Raw genomic sequence first — 24,813 nt, forward strand, 5'->3', positions numbered from 1 at the left:
ATATCTCCAGAGCCGTGGTTTCACGCCGGCAGTTTCACTCCAGCAGGTTCAAGCCAGCGGCATTCAGCGCATGCGCCGACACGTGCTTTGTTTTTTTTTCTTAGCGAATTTTAGGCTAATCAGCATTTAAATCGTTTTAGGTGGGTTTCTAATAAATTTGTGATCATTTGCGTTGGGCTAATGTTATATTTTAAGCTTTAGAGCAAAACAGTGTGGTTTCTGAACATCCCTGCTGAAAAAAAAAACAGAAACCATGAAGTGTTTCTTTTGGTTTCTGATGGTTTTGTAATGTGTTTTGGCTTTTTAAATGGGTTCATATCACAATGTAAAGGATCCCTATGGATCCTGGTTTAACCGGCTACCAATAGCTTATTCCAGATGCATTTTACGGTTTCCTAACGGGATCTAAAGGTGTTCTAGAGGAAACTATTGGTCTCTATTGGAAACCACGAAGCCACCTCCTATTAGAAAGTAAAACCATTCTTAATGGCTTCTAATGGCCCCTTTTCAGCAGGATAGACATTAACTGTGTAAATATAAAACTACAGTTTATGCGGCCTGGGTAAGCTAATGGGTTATGTACATAGGTGTATATATCTATGGTTATGCAGAGACCCCATAATCGGACACGAGTATAGTGATCTACGGAATGAAATGGGCGACATCACTTGTATATTCGTAACGATATCCCGTCTTTAATGGTAATATGCATGGCGACATATACAACCAGCACAAACATCAGAGACGTTATAAATAAGGAGACCTGCCACTGGTTGAAATATGAATTGGAACGCTCAACTTCCCTATAAGGACTTTGTTTACATGGCACAATCCCGCTGTTCTATTGCGCATGCGTTCAACTGGCCTGAAACCGCCGGAGTAAATCTGCGGCTCTGCTGTCAGACCTCTCTCACACTACCAGCCGCTCGGAAAGACAGAAAATGATGTACACTTGCGATAAATAAAACACGTTTATTTACACAAATATCCTGAAATACTACTCATCTACATTAGGACATACACATATGTACAACCATGTTTGAGACTCATATTTGACTTTTCAGGAGGACGCATGTGTTCTACCAGGTCGAAACAGCTCGCGATGGGGAAATGCATTTACATATAAGTTACTCATAGTAGGGATGTACATCGGTATTGGAATAAACAAATATCCATGATGAGTATTCATATTCACTGTGCTAATTTCAAAAATATTATTTAGCTATGATAAATCTGAATTAAAACAGGTCACAAGGTGAGAGCGCCTCTAAGGTGGGTGAACTGTTGCAGTATGTCAAGACAAGACAAAGACAGATTTTCTGTTATAAAAGATTACGACAGATAACGCTTTATCGTCATCGGGCGCGTGCGTAACCTTTGACCTGAACACAGAGCAACAGAGGCAGCTTTCAGGCCGTTAAAGGCCAACCATGCTAACATGCTAACGAGGCTAAGTATCAAGTTATATTCCATTCACTGTTAGCCACATTAGCATTTTCACTGAACTACTCTAAGTCCAGAGCACCGACCCAACGTTGTCCAACACTAACAAAACATCAGTGTTAGGTTGGTGTGCCCTACCTGTGCGACTGTTAGTCTTTAACATATTCTTCTTCATTCACACCGTTCTAGATTGCTTTTTTCCCCATTTATGCTGTTCTAAAATGTCTTGCAGCGTTCTCAAAGTAGTCTTGAATATTATCCTCTCATTTACACTGTGCTAGATTGGCCCCCTCCCACCATTCACAATTTTCTAGAATGTTCTGCCTCAGTGTTTCTAGAATATTTTGCCCCAATCCTACTGTACTTAGCACCACACTGTTCTAGAATGTTCTCCATACTCATACTATTCTAGAACATTTTCCTCCCCTGTTCTGGAATAGAATATTACCTATAGAATGTTCTCCCTTACACTGTTCTAGAATATTCAGGCCCAATCCTACTGCGCTAGAGCATTTTCTTCCCCATTCACACTGTTCTAGAATATTTAGGCCCAATCCTACTGCGCTAGAGCATTTTCTTCCCCATTCACACTGTTCTAGAATGTTCTCCCTCACCCACACTGTTCAAGAGTGTTAAGCCCCAAAGCAACTGCACTAGAGCATTTGATTCCTCATTCACATTGTTCTAGAACATTTCCCCATCCACACTAGAATGCCCCAAACCTACTGCACTAGAGCATCTTATTCCACATCCACACTAGAATGTTCTGGCCCAATGCTGTTGTAGAGCATTTTCCTCCCCGTCAACACTGTTGTCAACTCTTCTACACAGTTTTGGAACTTTGCCCCCCACCACTCACACTGTGCTAGATTTTTCTCCTCTGTTCATAGTTTTACCGTTCATGTTGTTCTAGAAAGTTATCCTTTGTTTCTACAATGCTAGAATGTTCTTGCTCATTCATACTGTTCTAGAAATGTTCTCCCCCATCGTCTCTGGTTCTGGAACATAAAGCTGCCTGCTGTCAATAGAATGATTTTGTTTGTTGGGAAGTGTTGGCATGCACTAGTTCTTTTGTGATCCCCTTGTGGTGGTGTGGTTGATCTGCTTAGGAATTTTTGTGTTGAGTTCAGAGGCGTTTGGCCCAGAGAACCTGCTACTACTACTACTACTACATCTTTTAGAACAGCCGTCATGCAGAATTTTCTCAATGCAAGGCACCATGTAGAGGCCTGAATGGCTGCTACGTGGCTTAGCAGTGGGATAGAGAGACCTGGTTGTCTTTTTCTCCCAACAAGAATGCAGCCACTTCTAAAGGCCCCCTAACCGTGGACGTGTGGCATCACTTCACTGGTAGGCAGCGCGTTTACTGTGTGCTGGGTGTGGAACCACAGGCTAATCCTACAGCGCATCACTCCATAAGAACTGTTACTGACTGTGGTGGAAACAATAGTGAAAAGCTTTAGAGAAAATCCACTTGAACAGAAGCAAAAATACTAATCCAAGGTGTGGAAAGAGTACAGAAAAGCTGTACCAACGCAGAAGTAACCTTACTGCTGGAAAATATATTCATCCAAAGATTTACTAAAAAAAATAAATAAATAAAACCAAAATTATTCAGATCTTCAAGCCAACATTACTTTGCAATATATCTGGACTGTAAGTGTCCATTGTTCACTGATGGATCTTAAACTGAAAGGAGATAAAATCAGCAAACTAACTCTGGATATGCAGCTCATCAATAGCCAAGTTATGCAGTCTGATGCACCATCAGAGCCCAGTGCAACGTTAACAGTAACTGGACAAAAAATGAGTAAAGCAGTGGAATAAAAATGGAATTTGGTTCAAATATTACTCAAGTAAAAGCACTGCCATCTAAAAATACTCAAATGTACAACTTCTGGAAAAAAATCAATTCAAGCACCGTACAGATAAATTTGTTACTTTCCACCACTCATCAGTGAGGATGCAACATGCAAGAAGAACTTTATGCTCACTGAACGTTATTTTTTGTTTTAAAATGATAACGAACTGAAATAGGATGAAAGGTACTTTAATTACAGATAACATTTTTATTCTTGGTGTTAAAAAAACTACAGTACTGTGCAACAGTTTTAGTCCCTTGAGAAATTTAGAATTAAAAATCTTTATCTATGAACACGTTTATTTGCTCAGAGAAACACAAATTAACATAAATAATATGTGAATATAATATATAAGTAGAAATTTTATGTATGTCAATGTGTTCATTTAACCATTTCCAAACCTATCCTTGAAGAATTATTAGTCATGATCCTATATCTACTTAGGGTAATCAATACTTCATTAAATTAAATCGTGATGCTGATTCAATGAATGAAGCTCACATGGGATCAAGTATTTTTTTTTTTTATTAGAATTTCTATATACAGAAATGCACCTACTACCAAGATAAATGGTTTTAAACCATGTACTTGGGTGCCTCAGACTTTTGCACAGTACTGTATGTGCTGAAATGTAGGGCTGGCCAGAATTATTCTTTTGTTATGTTATTTTTTTCTCTATTTAGTGTTCAGAAGGGTCTTTTTTAAGCCACAAAAAATTGTAGCCTGAAATAAATTTAACCATTAAAGGCCTTCAGATCAAACAGGTATTGCCAATATGTGGAAAACGCATAAAAATAAAAAATCTGTGTCACAGCGCAACAAACTGCACTGCTTCCCATGCAGCCACTGATGCTAAAAGAGCACTTTAAATTACTGGAGGATAAGAAAAACGCCTGGTGCAATAGCTATAAGAGGTTTATCATCTCAAATGTAAGTTTACTGAATTTTACCCAGATACTAGCTGGTAGGTATGAAACACGACTTTCTGTTAAGGGCGATTTTCAGAACTAGTATTTAAGTACTTGATTAAAAGCACTACGTCTGTCAAATGCTATTCAGGCCAGGCCTGCTGAAAAGTATAGCCGGGTGGTCAATACGACCTCATTGCTTAATTGTCCTGATGCATCCCAAATAACAATGAAAGCCCATTTAATCAACAGAGTCTCACAGCAGAGACAAAACCAGCTGCACAGCTTCTGTCATTGTCTCCTGTTTGTTTATTTGTTGCAGTCCATGTAATTCAAACTTTTTGTAACAGCCAGGACCATCAAATGAACAAGAACTGGCAACATATTGTCTGACGACACACACAGTAAGAGACTGATGCAGAAAATGTGCACGGTACTCTTCCTGCAATCACAAGCAGTCGCTGGAGACACATGAGCTACATTCACACTGCAGGTAAACGTGGCCCAAATTTGATCTCGGATCTCACAGATTTGTTTTTTTATTACTGTTTACACTGTTGCCCATAACACTGAATCTGAGAGTTTCAGTTCAGATTCAATCCTCTTTCATATGTGGAGCTGAATCCAGCAATGTGAACTCTGACCAGTCAGACTGGACATAATCACGTTTTCACATCAATCCAACTTAATACGCATCATATTTTCACACTGCGGACAGCAAAACAAAAACTCGCATTTGGGCCACTTTCACCTGCAGTCCGAACATGGCCATGGAGATGCCAGGTGTAAACATCTCACTGTGCACTTATGATCAAATAACTTAAAACAGATTTTAACACCAGGTGTGAACAGGGTATTTTATGCTATATCACTTGCCATAATGTTCTAGAATAATATTTGCATTATTCAACTGTTTTAAATTTGCAAATATCCTCATAATAGCCCCACTGTTATTCTACAAACTGCTGAACTGCAGCCTCAAATCTATTTTAACCAGCTTGAACATCAGAAGCTTTCGCTTCATGAGAAAAAATATATTTATGAACGCTTCATGTGTTTTCTCCACAAACAACAAGTGAAAACTCAAAAGGACCTTGTGTTATTGGGTGTGGAAGATGTTTAGGAGATTCTACTACTTCTGCTTTACTAAACAGGTGCTGTTTAACCTACTAGAACGACCAAGTTTGGAGCAGCAGACATCTTAAATAAAAAAGAATGTCAAAAAGAAACAGAAAGAGTTAAGACAGAATATTGCCATATTAAATGGATATCCACAGTGTGTACTCCATATTAAATGGATTTTGACTTCTAGCACTCCGAAAGATTAAAGAGGATTTCCACAGATTCTCCAAACTTTCTGCATTTAATAACCGAGATGTAAACAAAGTAATTTAGGAGTTTGATATGGTTTGAAATGTTTCATTGTAGAGAAACTTACCGACTCAGATTTAACTGCTTTACACTGTGTTGACCAAAGAAATGGACCAACAGTTTACCTTTTGTAATCCTTGTTTCAGGTGGGTTTTTACCAGTTGTGATTCTTAAATAAAACATATTACTTTGAAGAGTCAATTAACTGACTTGTTTAACTGACTTCTGTGTTGTTTTCTAGAAACTGCAATGACAATATCTAAAATGACCAGTGTACCAATACGTCTGGGTTTTTATATTATATATATGTTAATGATGGTCAATTAAAAAGTGGTTAATCCTAATGTTAAAAGTACTATTAATCTGAAACTGACAAACCTCTGGGGACTATTTTGCCGTACAGCACCCTACATGTATTTCTTTGCCATTACACACAATTTAGGCCAAAACCTTCTGAAAAGCTATTGTAAAACAATGTGACAAGCGTTAGACAATGTAGTATTAACCATTCAGTGTTTTTGAGGGAGCTTTTGGAGGCATTAAACTCTTCAGACATTTCATCACAACCACTGTAAACAACGCTGAATCAGTAAGTTTCACACATTTCAGATCAAACCACTCTGAATGACTGTCATTTTAATGATTTAATGATGCAGGAATTTTGAAAAATTGGTGGAATTCCCCTTCCACATGTTGCAGTATCAAAATGTATGTCTTCCACCTAAAATACTGCTGCGTGTTAAGGTCATGAGTTGAGTGTTGTAACATACAACACAAACTGCAGCGATACAGCACCAGTACATTTAAAACTCTATGGCCACAGTTGTTGAAAGGCGGTATGAATGCTGATCTGGGATCAGTTTGTCTTTGTCTTGCCTACTATGACTGAGCTATTGACGATTATATTAACACAAAGACACCAACGCTATTTTACTGAGACGTCTGAGCTGAAGTCTCAGTGGCTGAACGTCAAGTTATTTTGCAGTGTGCTCCTTCTTTTGGTCCAAAGCGCTCCATCCCTTCCTAAAGTAAAAGCTAATCATGTTCGTGCTCGTTGGCTGTAGGTCATGAAGGGAAAATGTGCTTAACATCATCATCATCATAATTATTACTATCAGGGTGTCTAACGTTTCTTGAACAATGAGTAAAGTCTCACGCTTACACTCCAGCCACAACAACGGAATACCTGTAGGCATCACGCACGCACAGGCACGCACAAAGTAGTCCGAACGGTTCATGTTTTCAGGTAAACTGTTAAACAGGTACAGAGTTCGTTTAACTTGAGGTGAAGATTATTAGGGTGGGGGCTCGGGTAGAGGGGAGGTTTAGGGACACCTTTCTAAGAACACCGTCCCAGAGGTCTCCGCAGGACTGAGCCAGGAGGTGGTGGGTGTGGACTGGCAAACTGGCAATCACTCATCACCTGGTCCCAGGCCGCGGTGAGGTGAGGAAGCAGGCACGAACGGCATCACTGAGGGGCACCGGCAGCAGCGGGCACCGGGGTGCTCAGGTTGTTGGCAGCTGTGAGGACGGGCGAGCCCGCCAGTGGACCCAGGGCTGTGGAGGCTGGAAGTGCGGCTATCCCTGTTCAGAACAAAAGACTAGAGTTAAAACTCAAGGGCTGCGAATATTTTAATATTCAGTTATTCATGTGTATTAATACAGAAACAATAAGTTAAAGAAATTGCTTGACAAAAAAAATTTAATTCACATTATTCTCTTTTAACCCAGATGTACAAATTTTACTTTAGTTCAGAACGGAATCTACAAGGCTAACGTTGCTTACAAACCGTAGAAATCAGTCACCCAAATAGTCTAAATTATTTCTGTGAAAATACATCACCAAAACATCTTTAAACACGATCAAACAGCAGTAGCTGAAAGTCAGTGAGGCCAGTCTCACTGACATTATGCTATGTATTATTCTCTTCTTACTGGCCGCACTAGACTTCCTTGTTAGCAACAATAGCAATATTAGTTTTTGGGGTGGAGTATTTCTGTAAATGTTATCTCAACCCTCTTACTGCTTGCCTTACTGAGCATGTTTTAGTGCCCTTTTTCCTACTCAGTAAAGAGTTGTTAATGAGCTGATTAGTTGGATCAGGTGTCTTAGGAGCAGGAAAAACAATAAAATGTGCCTCCAGGACCAGTGTTTAGAAAGACTGCTCTACAGCATGTTCTCACCTGTGATCATACTGGCGGCGCTCACTGCAGTGTTAGCTGCTGGCACGTTAGTAGAGCCTACCATCCGAGACTGGTCCTTTACGACCGGATCTTCAAAAACAGAAAGAGACAAACGGCTCATCAAGCTGAAGTTTTGACAAGTGTGAGATTACAGGACTGCAGGATCAAGGTCACAACAGTGAACTTCTAACTCTCTAGCAGAACTCTGCCAAATTATGCTACTCTCCTACAGCAGTTTGCAGCAGCAATCAGACAATTAAAATGCCCTATACCCTCACCTGTTCACCTCTTGAAATTTACTGATCGATTCTGATAGAAATACTTCAGCTCAGTGACTAAACTGGATGCTTTCATTTTGAGAATTTCAAAGACTTACACCGAGTGTATTAACATGTGTAGTTTTCTTCACCGTCCCAAATACTAGTTGTAGTGATTCTTTGCCTAGGGATTTAACAGAATGTAAACGTCCAACAGCCACCCGCAGACCCGTGATGGATTTAATAACATTACAGGGCTGGTAACTGTTCAGAAGGCAGGATTTAAAAGGGCTAATGGAAACAAAAACAAGCACAGATCTTGTTCTGGTGGATTACTGATTCACTGACAGCACATTCATGCCATATGACAAAACTGACATTTACATATTCTTTACACAATGCTAGTGATCTATTCAGGGGAGGATAATTAAGAGGGAAAGTGATGGAAGTGTGATTGTATGACATTTAAAACCAGTTTAACTCTTACTTTAATACTTCAGTTCTGGTGACTAAAGTTTAACCTTTGAGAGAGATACCTGTAAGGAGTTGACCATTTATCTCCTCCTTGCACTCAAAGGACAGTGATAGTCCTCCCTAAATTTTTAGAGCAACATATTCACCTTCTAAAGCAAATACCACCATTAAGATGTAACTATATACCATCTAAAAGCATACATCAATCACATCCATATAAGTTGAGTGACCGGCAATAATGAACTCCACATGTGTACATCTCTCAAAGGTGAAACTTTGGTCACCACAACCACAGCACACAGGATTTTTAAGTGATTTTTAAGCTGTTTTACATACAAATACAATATTTTTTGCTGTGCTCTGTGGCTTTTACGCTGTCAATCACTGGTGTGTTCCTGCTGGAAAAATTACTGAAGTATATCTGGTAGTGTTGGGGTTTGGAGGGAGCAGAACTAAACTTGCCAAAACATACAATATTTTGCATATTATATACATTTACTCATAAATACAATGGAATTTGAAACTTTTTGGGTTTGAAAAGAGACCGTCGATTCTGAGTATGTTCTGTCTTAGAAAATGCGCCTAGTGCCCACATTAACATTATGTGCAAGTACGTCAGCAGCCTGGTTACAAGAATTGTAATTTCATGTATTAATATTTGGTATTATAGTTAATTACAATACATTATATGGTGAACTGTCATTGTCCTCTTTGTGTACGTGCAATCCCTGGCTACCTTGACGTTTTGGAATGTGCTGGTGTACTATGGTTTAAAGGAGGGGACCTTTTTGGGCATAAATTGCTTTGACTTTTTAACATCTCTGTAGTATGGCGACCAATAAAATGGACCAACCAAGGGGTTAAACAGACTATTAACCTGGGGACTACATAACCTTCTATTATCCTTGCTTTAGGTGGAGATCTCCGGGTTTTCTAACCAGGAGTTTCTCCCCTTAAATGAATATTTTACTTAGAAGATTCAATTGTGACTCTGTTGCTTTACTGATTTTCTGTCTTTATCAGACGTTACAACGACACGTCTGCGCTGGAGAAGTAGAATTTAACTTTGGCTTTAAGTCTTGCAATGCACAAATTCCCTTGAAACTGGTATGGCAGTAGTTACAGGAAGTCGTAGATCATGCGGTGGGAAGAGGCACTCACAAAAGTATGGGTGTTCCATGGCCTCTCGTGCAGTCAGTCGGGCCTGATGGTCATACCGCAGAAGCTTATCCAGGAAGTCAAGGGCCTCTGGACTAACCAGGTGCTGGTTTTCGCTGTGGACGAAGCGTTCCCATCGCTTACGGGAATGCCTGGCATGTGGGATAAAAAGATGAACGATTATCAAACACTGCAAAATGACCATGTCAATCTTTGACATCACTCTTTCCATTCCTTACAATATCAGTAATGATGTAAAATTAAATGAACTAACTCAAAAGTCACTTTAAACCAGAGCACCCACCTTCCTAGGATGTCGTTGAAGCGGGGTTCAAGTTCTATGTTGTATTTGTCGATGTAATCATAGAGGTCCTCAGTTCCAAGGACTTTGGCTATTCTGACCAACTACAGAGTGATAAATAACAGACAGCATGTTCAGTTATTACTGAAAGCCAACAATTTTCAGCAACTGACAATTAACTGCAAACCTACAGGACTAAGTTAGTGCCGAAACACAGGAAATAAATAGAAAGTGTTTTGTAAAAGCCAGAATATTGTCAAACTCACACAGCATGGTAACATGACTTTCAAACGCACATGGTGCACTTGGCAAATACAAAACATAACTTAAATGAATACAGAGCTGTTTTGTAACAAACAAATCACACTTAAATATAACATGATTTACAAACACAGTAAAAGTTCACAAATAAACCATGGTTTCCAAATTTGTCACATTTCAAAAATACATAGACAAACACCTTGTAAATAAGCAAATATAGTGCATTTCATCTGTGTATCACAAGATTTTAGCACAATTTACTCCCCTTTCCCAAAGTTTTTATCACAAACTGACTGAGCAACTCTGCCCTCTTCAACTACAGGTGGTGCTATGAATACACTCCATTTAGACCTCTCTGCCTCCAATAAGCTAAGAAGTGTATACATTTGGTGGCATTCAGTGCTAATATTTTAGTGCAAATTACATGAGCTTCCAGGTGTTTACCTGGTCATAGTTATCATGACCATGAAAGAAGGGCTCCTTTCTGAAGATCATGCTGGCCAGCATGCAACCAAGACTCCACATGTCCAGACTATAGTCGTACATCTGGAACATTTAAACACAGCATGTTACAGATTTAATACATTTTACATATTAAAGAAAAAAAAACACATGATAAAGCAGTAGAGCAAGCCTTTATAAGCATTCAGAAACAGACCTGATAATCAACCAGAAGCTCTGGTCCCTTGAAGTAGCGGGAAGCCACTCTGACGTTGTACTCCTGCCCCGGATGGTAAAACTCAGCAAGACCCCAATCAATAAGGCGCAGCTGGGAAAAACGCAAGATAAAAATGTGCACTGTGAAAGCAGCAGGCCATATGACTACATTCTCAAAATATCCCAATCATAAAGATAATTTGATTGCTTAGACCAGTCACACTTCAGAAGGAAAAGATACTGATATACTACAGCCAAATTCTGCCTATAAATTTGGTTTAAAGAAAAATTCCGACAATTTTTCAAAAATTCTACATAATTAAAAGGTTCAAGTTGTAAACAAAGTCATTCAGAGTGGTTTGGTGTAATATGTTCCATTCTACAGAAACTTGCAGAGTCAGAATTGTTCACAGTGGTGGTGACAGGAACCAGATGTCCAACTCCAGAAGCTCCCTCACAGGAAGTTTTATATGAAATGCTTACGAATGTCTGAAACACTTTTTGGTACATGTAAGGCAAAATTTGTACTGAAGGAAAACATTTTCCCTAGGTATACAACTATTTTAACAACAGCAACAATACTTCAAACTTAACTCAACTCAAAAGACCCATGGTTAACTGGTAGTTTTGGATAGTAATTAAAATGGCTATATCCGAATCATGACACCTGGTTCCCATCACCACCGCTGTGAAATCCGAGCCAGCATTTTGCTCTACAACGAACCATTTCACATGAAAACACAAGTTCTTACAACTAAGTTATAAGAAAGTTATAAGAAAGGAATTTTGAAAAATCAGTGGAATTCTCCTTTAACAGTGGACTACACCATAATAGGTCAGCCTCTGGTCAAACTAAATAAATAAGAACCATTTACTGACAAACAAAATGATTCAGCTACCTTCCTGTGTTCATGATCAATCATGACGTTGTGTGGTTTCACGTCACGGTGCATAATGCCCATGCTGTGGCAGTAATCAAGAGCCTACAGGAACAAAGACAGAAAGTATTAATTAGATCAATGAAACTTAAGTGATACATTAAAATAAGGGATTACTCATTGCAAATTCCATCTGACAGAGAAAAAGAATGTTTACCTTTAGGATTTCATACATGTAGAACCGAATGTCATAGTCTGTCAGTGTCTGATACAATTGCTAAGGAGAGGAGGAAAAAAAGAGAAGCATTCACAGCATTCAATTAAACGTGAAAGAGGAGATTTACAGGTTTACATAATCACGGCATGACAATACAATTTCTTTCAGATTATTAACCGCTGTCCCGGTTTTAAGCCCAATTACTAGTGTGCATGTAAACAAAAAAATTCCATCAGATTGTTGAGTCTTAATCTTTAATGAAAATGTTTTCAATCGGATTGGCAAAAATCTTTGCATGTAAACAGAGTGTGGTTTTGATGACCAAAGTTCGACGTTTAAGAGATGTGCGTGTGTAAAACCCATTTAAGCGGATTTCAGTATAGCCAGTTGTTTTAGTTATATAACCATGATTTCAGTATGCTTACAGGAGGTATACAGGAATGTATTTTATAACGTTCTTAGTTTTAGAAAGAGTTTATGTTACTCTAAACATCTGGATGGACTCTCACCGTTCTTTGAGTGCAAGGAGGAGATAAGGGGTTAACTCCTTGCAGTTTTCCAGGCCCTGTGTTTCTGTTATCTGTCCTGAGGCCTAGCTAGCTGACAGGGGCTACCGTGAATCATTGTTTAGTGACCTTGAGGGTGCAGACAAGAATGTTTCTAGAAGAGAACAGATGGGTGAAGACTTTCTAACCATTTAAGAGCTTCCTTCCTTTTCATTTATTATGCATACATGCTAACACTGTCATGTTTATGCATATCGCAATTAGTTGTAACCAATGAGCTGTATCTTCTTAGTTCTCTGTTAACCAATGACAAGTAACACCACCCTACTTGGGGGACATATAATCTTTGTAACTTTGGTTTGTCTTCAGAGATCTCTGGGTACTTTCCAGGAGTTTCTCCCTGGCCGTGAGTTTTAAATAAGCATATTACTTTGGAGCATTAATTGTGACTCTGAGGTATAATATGGCTCACTTAGCTCTGATGACAAAATGTCTGATCAAAGACTTATAACCATACTAAACCGCACTGCCCAGAGGAAAAGCACCATTAAGTGAACGTATTCGCCAAGCAGCAATGTAAAGTGCTAATGTTTCAGGTGACATCACTGGAGGTTTGAAAGTTAAAACACATTTTACTAGTTTACCTTAAAGTCTGTGTTGTTCACATGTTCAAAAACCAAGGCAGGCGTTCGAGACTGCAGAACAAAAGAAACATTTTAATCACCAAGTGTTAAATGTTATTTATTTATTTATGCTTGAACTGATATGAACTTAAACACATCAGACAATCTACCGATGCTTTGTCTCACACTGCACAGTTACAAAACTCTACCATCTTCCAAAGGTATCCGGTACAAAACTCCTACAAAACACATACTCACCACTGGGTCCTTCACAATATCTATAAGGGAGATGATGTTAGGGCCTCCTCGCAGGTTCTCAAGGATCTTTATCTCACGCTTTATTTTCTTCTTCTTCACAGGCTGATGGAAAGAATTCACAACATTCAAATTCCAGTTTCCGAGCCTCTTCATAACACACCCGATCACACTGCACTCACCTTGAGAATTTTTACCACCACCTTCTCGTTGTTTGTGATGTTGATCGCCTCAAACACTTCACTGTACTTTCCACGTCCGAGCTTCCGAACTAGCTGGAAATCATCTTGATTTCTACAAGGCAAAAACATTTTTGTACAATTTTAGTTAAAAGGAAATACTTTTTACTACTCACAAAGAGAGATTCCCAAAAGTCATTCTATAAAACCATGGATGCAAAAATATGGGAATTCTGGGCAGATGCTCATATCCAGTATTTTGTGTGTGCCTATCTGTCGATGCAGACGCTGATACATACAGATATATACAATTTTATATTTTGTTTAATATTGGCTTATGATCAAATTTGATTTGAGTTTGTGTTAATATTCTGCAGTGAAGTCACTTTATTTTTATTGTACATGCTGAAATATCATCTTCAGTTTTATCGCACTTTATGGTGAAGGGTGGATATGAATATGCTATGATTTAATGCTGCTCCTTTCTTTCACCTCTGAATGTCATAAAGTTCAACGGTTTTAAAATAATAAAAAAAATAAAATAAAAAAGGCGCATATGGCCAGTAAAGAACATTTCCATGTCAGTTCATTTAAGTGGGAGTGTATTTTGTGAGGGTATTCTCTTGCAGCAAACGGCAGAACACAGTCTTTAGTCTTTAATTTTCTCTCTCTGTGCAAGTATGAACTGTGTGACCCTGGCCATTAATCTGTAGTTTTGGAATGCGCTGGTCTGCTATAAGCTGAGGAGTTGACCATCCTCTAATTCCTTTTGAACATGAGTTGTTTCTGTTACTTCAACTAGAGACACTTGGCCATTCTTTATGGCTTGGAGCTGCAGGCTAGCACACACACTTAAGACATCAGATGTGAAATGGCCAGTTGACCATAAATGTATTTCCTTCGCTCTCATTTGTTATGCATTTATGCGAACACTTTTGAATATGAATATCAGAGTTAGGTACGGCCAATAGATTTTAACTTCTTTGTACTCTGTTGACCAATGAAAATGGACCAACACCCTCTGGGACTATTTCACATTCTGCAGTCCATATTTCAAGCTAAGATGTTTGTGTTTTTCGCCAGGAGCTTTTCAACTGTGTCTCTGTGGCTTTGTGTTTATTAGACACTGAGCAACGCAGTGCACTCCCATTTTACATCGCTACGTATCCCGAATCAACGGCATCACCAGCTTCATATCAGACGGCACAGGGTGCAGCCAGAGAAAGGACAGCATTTCAGCTGAAGCCATGAGAGTAATCTGACAACAGATCATGAAGGACCTTAAAGAAGACGTGCTTAAGGAACCAAAATTAATGGCTACACAGGACAATGACGGACATTCCTATAGACATCTGAAGCCTCAAAGGATGCAAACCAGACCAACGTGCCTGTGGACAGAACAGCAAATCCCCACGATGGCTTTTCCAGGTCCACAGGGGCAAATGGAAGTATTTTGGCATTTTGAAACATCAGAAATGTATGAAATGGCAAGAGAGATCACAGACCCACGCATAAACGTTGAAAAGTGCATTGTGAACATTACTCAGCTGGACGCTATGTATCATTCCGCGGGTGTCGAATGGGAGACAATTTTGCATAAGCTGTGCAAAATCAGCTGGCTGACTATAAAAGGCGACTGGAATCAGAATCTCGACACAACTGACGAAGGATGGAATGCTCAGTGGACAAGGGTTATGGACCGTCTGCGAGACGCCTTTCCAACTCATTGTGACTGAACTAAAGTCAATTCTGTCACGCAAGGGAAAACGGAATCAGTAGAGGATTTCGTGGAATGTCTGCGTGTTGCTATGAACGATCACAGTGGCATGCAGCCTGGTGCAGGCTGGGTCCATGTGCTCAAGCTGTACATTGCCAAAGGGTTAGACAAAGAGATTGGTAAGATGGCAATCAGATCGTGTATAGACTGGGAAAACAAACCTTACACGGAGTTGGTTGCTTATGCCAGACACGCCGAACAAATCTTACAGCGGCAGAGAGAGGAAAGGGATTCTGAGCTCCAACTCGCTCAGATTTTTTCAGCATATTTTCAGGGGAATTCTCAGATGAGAGGAGGTGGTTTCAGGGGCAGCTCAAATGCAGGTGGAAAATCTTTAAGCTACTATGGCAAAAGAAGGTGGTGCATGTAAGATTCTGAATATGATCATGAATATTCTGATTAAGATTTTGATCTCTCATATACGCCACATTGTTGCAACCCCACCCAATGATGGTAGTTGGGTCCATGGTACTGGCGGAGATCAATTTTTGGTAGCAGGTACTTGTACATGGTTGTGATATTAATTTGCTTGGGTCCGTGTCTTTGCTTATACGTCCAGTGTTCACTTCAAGTGGAACTGGCTCTCTGTTTGCTACAATATGTGCATCCATCTTTTGAAGACCATCACTACAATGATGCTGATTAACCTGGTTTGTTTCCACACCCTATGTTGCTACTTTTAATCCAGTTTAAAGCTTTAACAGAAGTTTCCTCAATGATGTACACTCTTATTGATGAAATTATTTTTCGTTTTTTGGACATTTGTATGTCCAAAGGCTGGAAAATGAATGCAAAAACATGGGGGGGCCTAAAAAAGTACTTAATTTTAGTAGTACATTTCACTTAAATAGTTGGTTTTATAGTTAATGACACGCACTAACACACACACACACACACACACACACACACACACACACTAAATTTACACACAATATCAAGGGCAGTGGACATTTTCAAATTACTTCAAAAACTGAAGAACAACAAAAATGGAGATACGAGGGTTTGTTCCGACAGCAGCAACATATACATGCACAAACACTGTGCGTTCCTGAACATTAATCTGTAGCTTTGAAATGTGTTGGAGTGCTACATGATAAAGAGATGACCATCCTCTAATTCCATTTGGACATAAAGCACCAGAGATACGAGCCTGGAGCTCCAAGGCCACTGTTTATGGTCCTAGAGCTGCAGGCTAGCACTTAAGATATCAGATGTGAGGTGCCCAGCTGACCATAAATGTATTTCCTTTCCTCTCATTTATTACACATGTATATGAACTCTTTCTTTTATATTCATGTCATAGTTATGTATGGCCAATAGATTTTCACTTCTTCGTCTTAAAATAGACCACCACCCTTTTGGGGACTATTTAACCTTCTGTAATCCTCATTTTAAGCTCCTCAGTCATAATACTTAAACGTTACTTAGAAGATGCAACTGCGTCTCTGTGGTTTGACTGATTTTTTTGTATTTATCGTGAACAACATGGCGGCAGGTTTAAACACAGCAGAAACACTAGCGCTGCGGATAAAACCCGGTTTACATTTCTTATTTAAAAAAGGGAAAACAAAAAGATCAGAACTGGTTTGCGCTTATTTTAGCTGATACCTTATTCATTCAAAATGTCTGGATATCCTCAAAATTCTTCTCTCTAATACATTTTCATAAATTTTTGACCCGAAATTTTCAATATCTACTATGTAAGACTTCAATGATCTGAGGGAACCTTCTAACATTCATTTTTACTGTGTCATTTCAAAACCAATCGTGGCTAGCATGTTAGCTTGAGTCTAGCATGTTAGATTGGTGCTAAAATATGAGCTTGTAGCTAAAGCATCAGATTGATTGCAACACCTTAAAGCACAATTTTTGTTTCAAATATTGTATTTTGATAATGCTCTAATAAACTGATAATGGAAACATCTACATACTAAAGCAAGGCACATTTTCAGCCACTCCTTATTTCTGCGGTACTGAAAATGTATTAAGACACCACTGTATCACACCAAATAATGAATCTTGCGAGTTACATGCCTATTTTTTTGTGCTCTTCTGGGATACAATAAACTAAGCTTCAAAGATCAGTTTAAAGCAGCCAAATCTAACAGTCCAAAGCCAATAATTATTTTATTCTAAACAATAATCTGCCGATAACAATATGATTCAATATCACTGAGTATCCCTAATCACTATTACAGAATAGAAGAATCTGTTACTTACCCCCACTCTACAACATGAGACTCATAATCCCAGTATTCTCGGGGTCGGTGCGTGTTCACTTCCGTGTAAACGCGGGCCCGACTCGGCACAGGTCCAGACATGTCCGACAGCTTGGCAGAGGTGGAGAGGGTGCTTTATCACTACAGAGAATCAACAGAGGACAGCGGGGGACGTGCTGCAGGCAGGGGGCCACAGGTGAAGGTGGCGCCTCTGTACAGCTGCAAGAAAGCACAAAACAGGATCACTCAGATTATCCTTAATACAGATCAAGAAAGACATTCAAGCCACTGAAAATTCAATCAATATTTATTTCGAGTTGAAAACAGTGAGCAAAGTACACGAGAAGTTGTAATAGGCAAGATAAAAAGACACGGTGTTACAGAAGGAGAAAGACTTTCATTCCAAAATACTGTATATACACTGCTAACATTTTTTGGTATAATGAGTTTTGAAAAGAATGACAGCTGATGTATAAAAGAAAACATTTTTATTTCTCTAATAAAAGGTGGTATTAATCATAATCTAGCACTAGTATTTCTTGTATGTGTAAAGCCCGCCCTCAGCAATATACATCATGAAAAAATAGAAAATTCTTAAAAATGGCTTATAATGTGTTAGGGAACATAATCCTTCATACATAATTCCACCTCTAAATCAGTCAGGAAATAATTTATAGATTTTATTAGTTTATAAATGATCCTAATCAGTCCTAGTCTTAAGAAAACACCCGGAGGCTAAAGAATTCAGGGAAAATTTCTAATGCGATATTTCAGTTTTACGACTGTGATTTAAAAGCAACTATTTTCTATAAATAATGCTCCTGGCTTTCTTTTAAGGTAAAATAATGATTAGTCCCACAGCAGGGAATTTCACAGTGCTACAGCAGCAAAGGGATAGCAAGGAACTCAAGAAAAGAAACAACAAGAAGAGAATTAACAAAGTAATTAACCTTGTTTTATATATATATATATATATATACACACACACACACATATATATATATATATAAACAAACTACTAAATAGGTTAAAAATAGGTTACATTTACTAGAATTTAAAATCAACTTAAATTTATTACATTAAATTTACCCAGTCAAATAATAATGTAAGATATAATTACAATACTAATTATATATATATATATATATATATATATATATATATATATGACAATAATGATCCACAAGGCTAGTCAAAAGTAGTCAGCAACTAACACTGCCTCAACAGCCAGTGAGGGACAAGAGATTTTTTTTTTTTCCCCAAAAGGTTTAAGTTAAAACTCATATCACAGTGGACATCCAGATTCTAATGTAAAAGGGTAAAGCTAACTTCTGCAGTACTTTGGCCCAGAAGGTCTGCAGTTTGACATGCCTGAAATAAGTGAACAGTGCACAATTTGCAAGACATCATTCCATAAATGTCAAATCATCTATAGAACAACTGATAAAGGAGCTAGTTAGCATTAGCTTCGCCATGATAGCCACAGTAATTATTATAGTCATATGACCCTTAAATTAACTGAGCTTTTTTTTGTTTGTTTGTTTTTTTACAATGCTGAAATTGTCTTCCTATTTGCCAAACTCCTGTTCCAATTTTCCCGCTCCACCTTAAATGGTACAGTAGTTACACCTGATGCACCAAAAAGTAGCTTCTGCACCATTTAAGGTGGAACGGGAAAATTCAAAGAAGCAGATTCTAGCTTTGTTCATTTTTCATTTTCTACACCCACAATCTTACCTGAAGGTATTCCAGAACAGTGCTCATGTTTAAAGGAGAGGGTGAAGTCGAGTGACTGGTGTTGGAGTGAAAGCTGAAACTGAACGTGTTCTGCAGTGTGCAGAGAATGTGTTTTTCTATTACATGTAGCTCTGTGCCGTATCTGAGCTGCTATCATATTTTGTTTTTCTGAGGTATTTTCCGGCCCTGATTCCAACCCTTTTTGAAATTTGAGATGTCATAAATTTGAAATACCATCATTTTTACACACCACCATAATTTTTGCATACCACCCAAGCCTAATCTTGAGGCTTGAACGCTTAGAGGTGGGCAATACAGCAAAAATTTAACTCACAAAACTTCAAGAAATGTTTGTGACAGATGATGTCACAACATTTGTCTTTTCCATCTTTATCAGACATCAGAATAATTGCTGCATTAAAAATATGCATACAACGATTTTTAACAATGCGCTGCACTAAATATAATTAAACAGGGCTAACTGTTTTCTGTTTGTAATCAAACATGCAGTTGGGAAGTGTTTAAGTACTAATGATATACACCATGTGCTCAGAAAAGAGCACTAACATACTGTGACGTAATTTATCAAAAACAATACGTTGTCATATTGCTCTGTGCTAAATATAGTGTGCCAGATTACCAGTTCACAAAAAGCTTCGTAATAAAAATCACAAAACCCTTCAATGCAGACAACAACGCACTCATAACCTCAACACAGACGGCAGCGGTTTCTTATTTTTCCTCTTATTTGTTACTTTTCCACTGAACCACCCCCACAGTTCACCAGACGAAGCTGACTGGTCCAGTTAAAAATCGTATGAAAGAAAAAAAAAAGCTCTCCGTGAGCACAAAACCCTAAAACCACAACCGTGCACGAAGCCTAGCTTCTTTAAGATGGTTGAGGTTTCACTACTTAAGTGGAGGTGTTTAAATCATGCCTGCCAAACTGAACCGGAAGTCGGGCTATAATCTAAACATCTCACCACAACTTTATTTCTTCCATTAGACAATAGTAAAAATAACTGAAAACCAGCCACTCGTCTGAGGATCTGAAACATTTCGCTGCTGTCAGAACAAAACCTCGTACCTTCAAACGCGAACTTTACAGGAGAAGGAAAAAAAACATCTCACTTTTAATGTAAGTCAATGGAACCAGATTTATTTTTTCCCACAAGCAGTTTTTCACCATTTGTTTTAGTTCATTCTTCATAAAATGTATACACTATGTAAAGGGCAACAGTCATTTTAAAACTGAAAAAAACTGAAAAATGACAAAAATGGAGATACAAGGATTCCGACAGCAGTGATTTACTGACCAGCCTGCCAAGTGTCCAAAGGAGACCAATCTCTTACAATACATGTTGAAAAGCTTGTAGATTCCAGCGTTTCTTCTGAAATGAAGGGTATTAACAGTGAGTTTGTGCTGCAGTAACAGCCTCTTCTCAGATGGGAAGACTTTACACTGGATGTTGGAACATTGCTGTGAGGATTTGATTGAGCATTAGTGAGGTCAAGTACTGATGTTGGATGGTCAGTCCTGGATCACTCTAGCTCATCCCAAAGGTACTGGATGGAGCTCCATCACTCCAGAGAACGCAGTTCACGCTTGGCATTAGTGACCTTAGTCTCATGTGCAGCTGCTCCAGAACATCAAATTAAATTGGCTGATGTTTTGTCTGGAGATTATTCAAGCTGTGCCAGCACTGAGTGCACCTTAAAAGAGCTAAATTAATCCATTAGAAGGGTAGTCTGGATACCTTTGGTTATATGATGCATATGGCCACATCTGCAATGGTAATGTTTTACTGCCCATCAGCTCCAAAAACTTTATGATGATGATGTAGGAGGACATTTCATTGAGAGGATTCCAGACTGAAGAATGGCAAGAAATGTTTATATTACACTTCTAAATCGATCATATTTGGCTCCTAGAGGGACCGTTACAGGATTACAATCATGGTTTGTTCCCCAAGTTCCACCCAGTCCATATGTCAAATGAAGTACACACTTAAAAAAGACGGTTCTTCAAGGGTTATTTAGTAATGGCAATGGTTTTATTTATAACCATGAGTTTTATATAGATGAATTTCATGCTTAAATGGTTCCTTGCATGATGAAATGGTTATTCAGGCTGATGTATATGGTTCTACATAGAACCTTTTTGAAAATGGCCAAAAAAGGCTCTGCTATTTTTACAATGGCAAGCTTGTATCAATAGAAAAACCCTTTTGCTGTTTTACAAAACCATTTACAACGTAATCTAAAGAACCATTTTACCAAGCAAAGACCCATTTAAGCATGAAGTTGCTCTATATAGAACCCTTCACTAAAGAACACTCGAACTATCTTTAAGTGTAGAGAAGGAACACAATCGTCCTACATGTTCTGATTTATCCACTGCACATGGCATCTTCACGGTCAGTGCACCATACCATACCCCACGCACACGTGTAGTAGATCATGAAAGGTTTTATTTCGAGTACAGTTTGAGCCTCAGATAAGACTAATATAAGACGAACAACATTAAGAGTGACAGCAGGTTTTGGGCAGAACCAGAGCACTACTCACAGCATGGCTCGGAAAATGAGGCAGCTTTAGGCCTTACAGTAACGTTACCTCTCTCAGCCTGGCTTGGCTTTATGAGCTTTCCATCAACTTAACTGACTGTCGCACCAGATAACATTCAGATTGGGATATTCTACATGGTACAAGTCGAACCTGTGTCCACAAGGCCGAGAATAACGTGAACGAGGAGTAAACACAGCTAAATTGAAAGCTCTGGTTATCAGCGAAAACGAGCTTTCCAGCTAGCACTTGACTACGAATTTCCGAATTTCACGTTCCACCTTAAATGCTGCATCAGTTACAGTTTGGCGCCTGTACGTGCTGTAATGTAGCCGCCGCACAATTTAAGGTGGAACGGAAAAAACAAAAAACAAGCTGGCGAATGAGAAGCCAGAATCTTCTAGCTGTCACATCTAGCTTCGGAAAACTGACCCAAAGTCCTGACTACCTGACCAACTGCTAGCAACCAGGCAGCGAGAACTATTTAACAGTTGGCTAACTAGCTAGCAAGTTAGCACACACAGCGAGGTTAACTCACATTTTCGGCCATTCTTACTTTAGCCGGCTACCGAGTAAACTGAAAGCTTGTTAGCTGGATTAGCGATGTAATTAGAAAACACCGCAGTTATCAGCATAGTTAACAGCCCTGGTATTGATGTAACGTTACAGACGCAGATGGGATGCTAACGCTGCCTCAACCGGACTGAGAGAGCCCGCTAGCAAGCGTTGGTTAGTTGGACAGCTAAACTTAGCTTAGCTTAGCCGGTAACGGTAGCAGTAGCCGGTTCCCCTTCAAGTTTTAGCGAAGATGCTGAATTAAATACCACGTTTGGAGCCGCTATTACCTCTCTGGTGAAATTGGCCTGTCGGAAGGTATTCCTCTCAGTCGTGGCGACAGTCTCCTCCTTTTCTGAGACGTAGAAATTAGTTATTTTGCTCTCTCGGAGACAATATGGCACACGGAGTAGCCTGTGCCCAGCTGATGGAGCCGGAGAGCTGAACTGGGCTGAAGACTGCGCATGCGCAGGGCAGAACGGCGTGAACTCTTTCTTCACAGCGCTCGTGCTATGAACCATTTATACACTTTACAGATTTTATTATTTTTAGCCACCCCCACGCTCCCCCCTACAATCTACAACCGACTTGATACCTTTTTTATTTTAACCCTTTTAACCCGTTTTTGGGAAACCACTAACTATAAAAAGTAAGATTTCTTGCATCACGTTAGTGAGTCTGTATATATACATACATATCAGCCATAACATTGAAACCACCTCCCTGTTTCTGCACTCATTGTCCATTTTATCTGTTCCACTGACCATATAGTAGCACTTCGTAGTTAGTAGTAGTCCATCTGTTTCTCTGCATACTTTGTTAGGCCCCTTTCACCCTGTTCTTCAATGGTTAGGACCCCCACAAAGCAGGTATTATTTGGGTGGTGGGTCATTCTCAGCACTACAGTGACACTGATGGGGTGGTGGTGTGTTAGTGTGTGTTGCGTTGGTACAAGTGGATCAGACATAGCAGTGCTGCTGGAGTTTTTAAAACACTGTGTCCACTCACTGTCCACTCTATTAGACACTCCTACCTTGTTGGTCATCCTTGTAGATGTAAAGTCAGTGACAATAGCTTATCTGCTGCTGCACAGCTTGTGTTTGTCATCCTCTAGTCCTTCATTGGTGGTCACAGGATGCTGTTAGCTGGATATTTTTGGTTGGTGGACATTTTATAACTGTACCTAATAACGTAAAACTACAAAATAAAAGCATCTTAACTATGAAATAACTTGAGTAAGAATAGTCAGTTATACTACTTTGGTGCCATTTTATTTGCAGGCCAGTGAGATGTGCTTTTTTCACATTTCCTAACTTACCAGTAGTTTGCAGCAAACTGCAAAACTCATTTAAGGGGAACTCCACCACATGTTCAACTGTTTTGCATAATGAAATAGTTAAGATGTACACAGAGTCACTCGGAGTGTGAAATTCTCTGTTCTAGAGAAACTTACTGAGTCAGAATTGTTCACAGTGGTGGTGATAGGAACCAGACGTCCACCTCTAAAATCTCCCTCACAGAAAGTTACAATCCCTGTACAATCCTGACAATTAAATTATGCAAAAACATTTGCAAGATCAGTGGAATTCCCCATTAAGACACTAAAACAATGGGGAAAAGTGACTTCTAGCATAAAATTTGCCTCATTATACAGCTGAAAGGGGTGAAAGTCAGAGATCTGTTTAATATAGGCCTCTTTAAAGGGCCCGTGTACTACATTTTTCTTGTGCTATTTTTTCTGAAGTGCTGTTGTCTTAACAGCCGTGTGGCTTTATGTACAAAAAGTTATAATTCCTTTTTAACATGACCATTTTCTAACCTCTCTTTATCCCTTAGAATTAAACAGGCTGTTTTTGTTTCTGTGCCTTTAAAACTGATACATGTGCATGAGCTATATTCTGATTGGCTGCCCTGTAGTGTGCCCCAATCAAAAAGCAGCCTGGTCTATAACACTCCTTACAACTTCAGCGTGAGTGGGCGGGGCTAAACTGCTGTAGGCTGAATCAGCAGATATATGAAAAGCATCAGTCTCTGTGACATCACAAAAACAATACATTTAAAACAGGCTGTTTTATGGACTGTAGGACTGTATGGACTCCGGGAGTGAATGGTACATTTTAAAACATTAACAATGCTACATCAAATGCCTTTATTTAAAAGAAAGTAAGAGAATATCGTTTTTCCATGATGTGGGCCCTTTAATATCTCAAATAGGAAGACATGCCGCCCACGCCACATTGCACGTCTGTGTGCAGCAGTGTGTCAACAAGTAACACTGCATGTTTTGAATCACAACATGATAAACCAGCGCAGAGGTCTGCTGTGTTCCACTGAGAACGGATGATGATAAAGATAAGCCACAAAAGCTTCAAATGTGGTCAAGCAAGTAAAATGGTTGACAAAACAGAGAAACAATGCAGTAGCCC

General features: G+C 39.1%; 1 protein-coding gene across 1 annotated transcript; it reads right to left on the minus strand.

The window, feature by feature from the left end:
- Positions 1–1,901: 1,901 nt before the first annotated feature.
- csnk2a4 (casein kinase 2, alpha 4 polypeptide) lies at positions 1,902–22,850 on the minus strand. The gene is made up of 13 exons (XM_036559337.1): positions 22,678–22,850; positions 17,532–17,749; positions 13,538–13,649; positions 13,359–13,460; positions 13,122–13,172; positions 11,972–12,031; positions 11,776–11,859; positions 10,878–10,988; positions 10,664–10,765; positions 9,962–10,062; positions 9,661–9,809; positions 7,769–7,858; positions 1,902–7,168 (listed from the first exon to the last, which is right to left on the minus strand). Exons 2-13 carry the CDS (start codon positions 17,630–17,632, stop codon positions 7,053–7,055), a joined length of 1,179 nt encoding a protein of 392 aa, XP_036415230.1. The 5' UTR covers positions 17,633–17,749; positions 22,678–22,850; the 3' UTR covers positions 1,902–7,052.
- Between the last annotated feature and the right edge of the window lie 1,963 nt (positions 22,851–24,813).

Source organism: Colossoma macropomum, unplaced genomic scaffold, assembly GCF_904425465.1.
Source record: "Colossoma macropomum unplaced genomic scaffold, Colossoma_macropomum, whole genome shotgun sequence".
In the NCBI taxonomy this organism is placed as follows: Eukaryota; Metazoa; Chordata; class Actinopteri; order Characiformes; family Serrasalmidae; genus Colossoma; species Colossoma macropomum.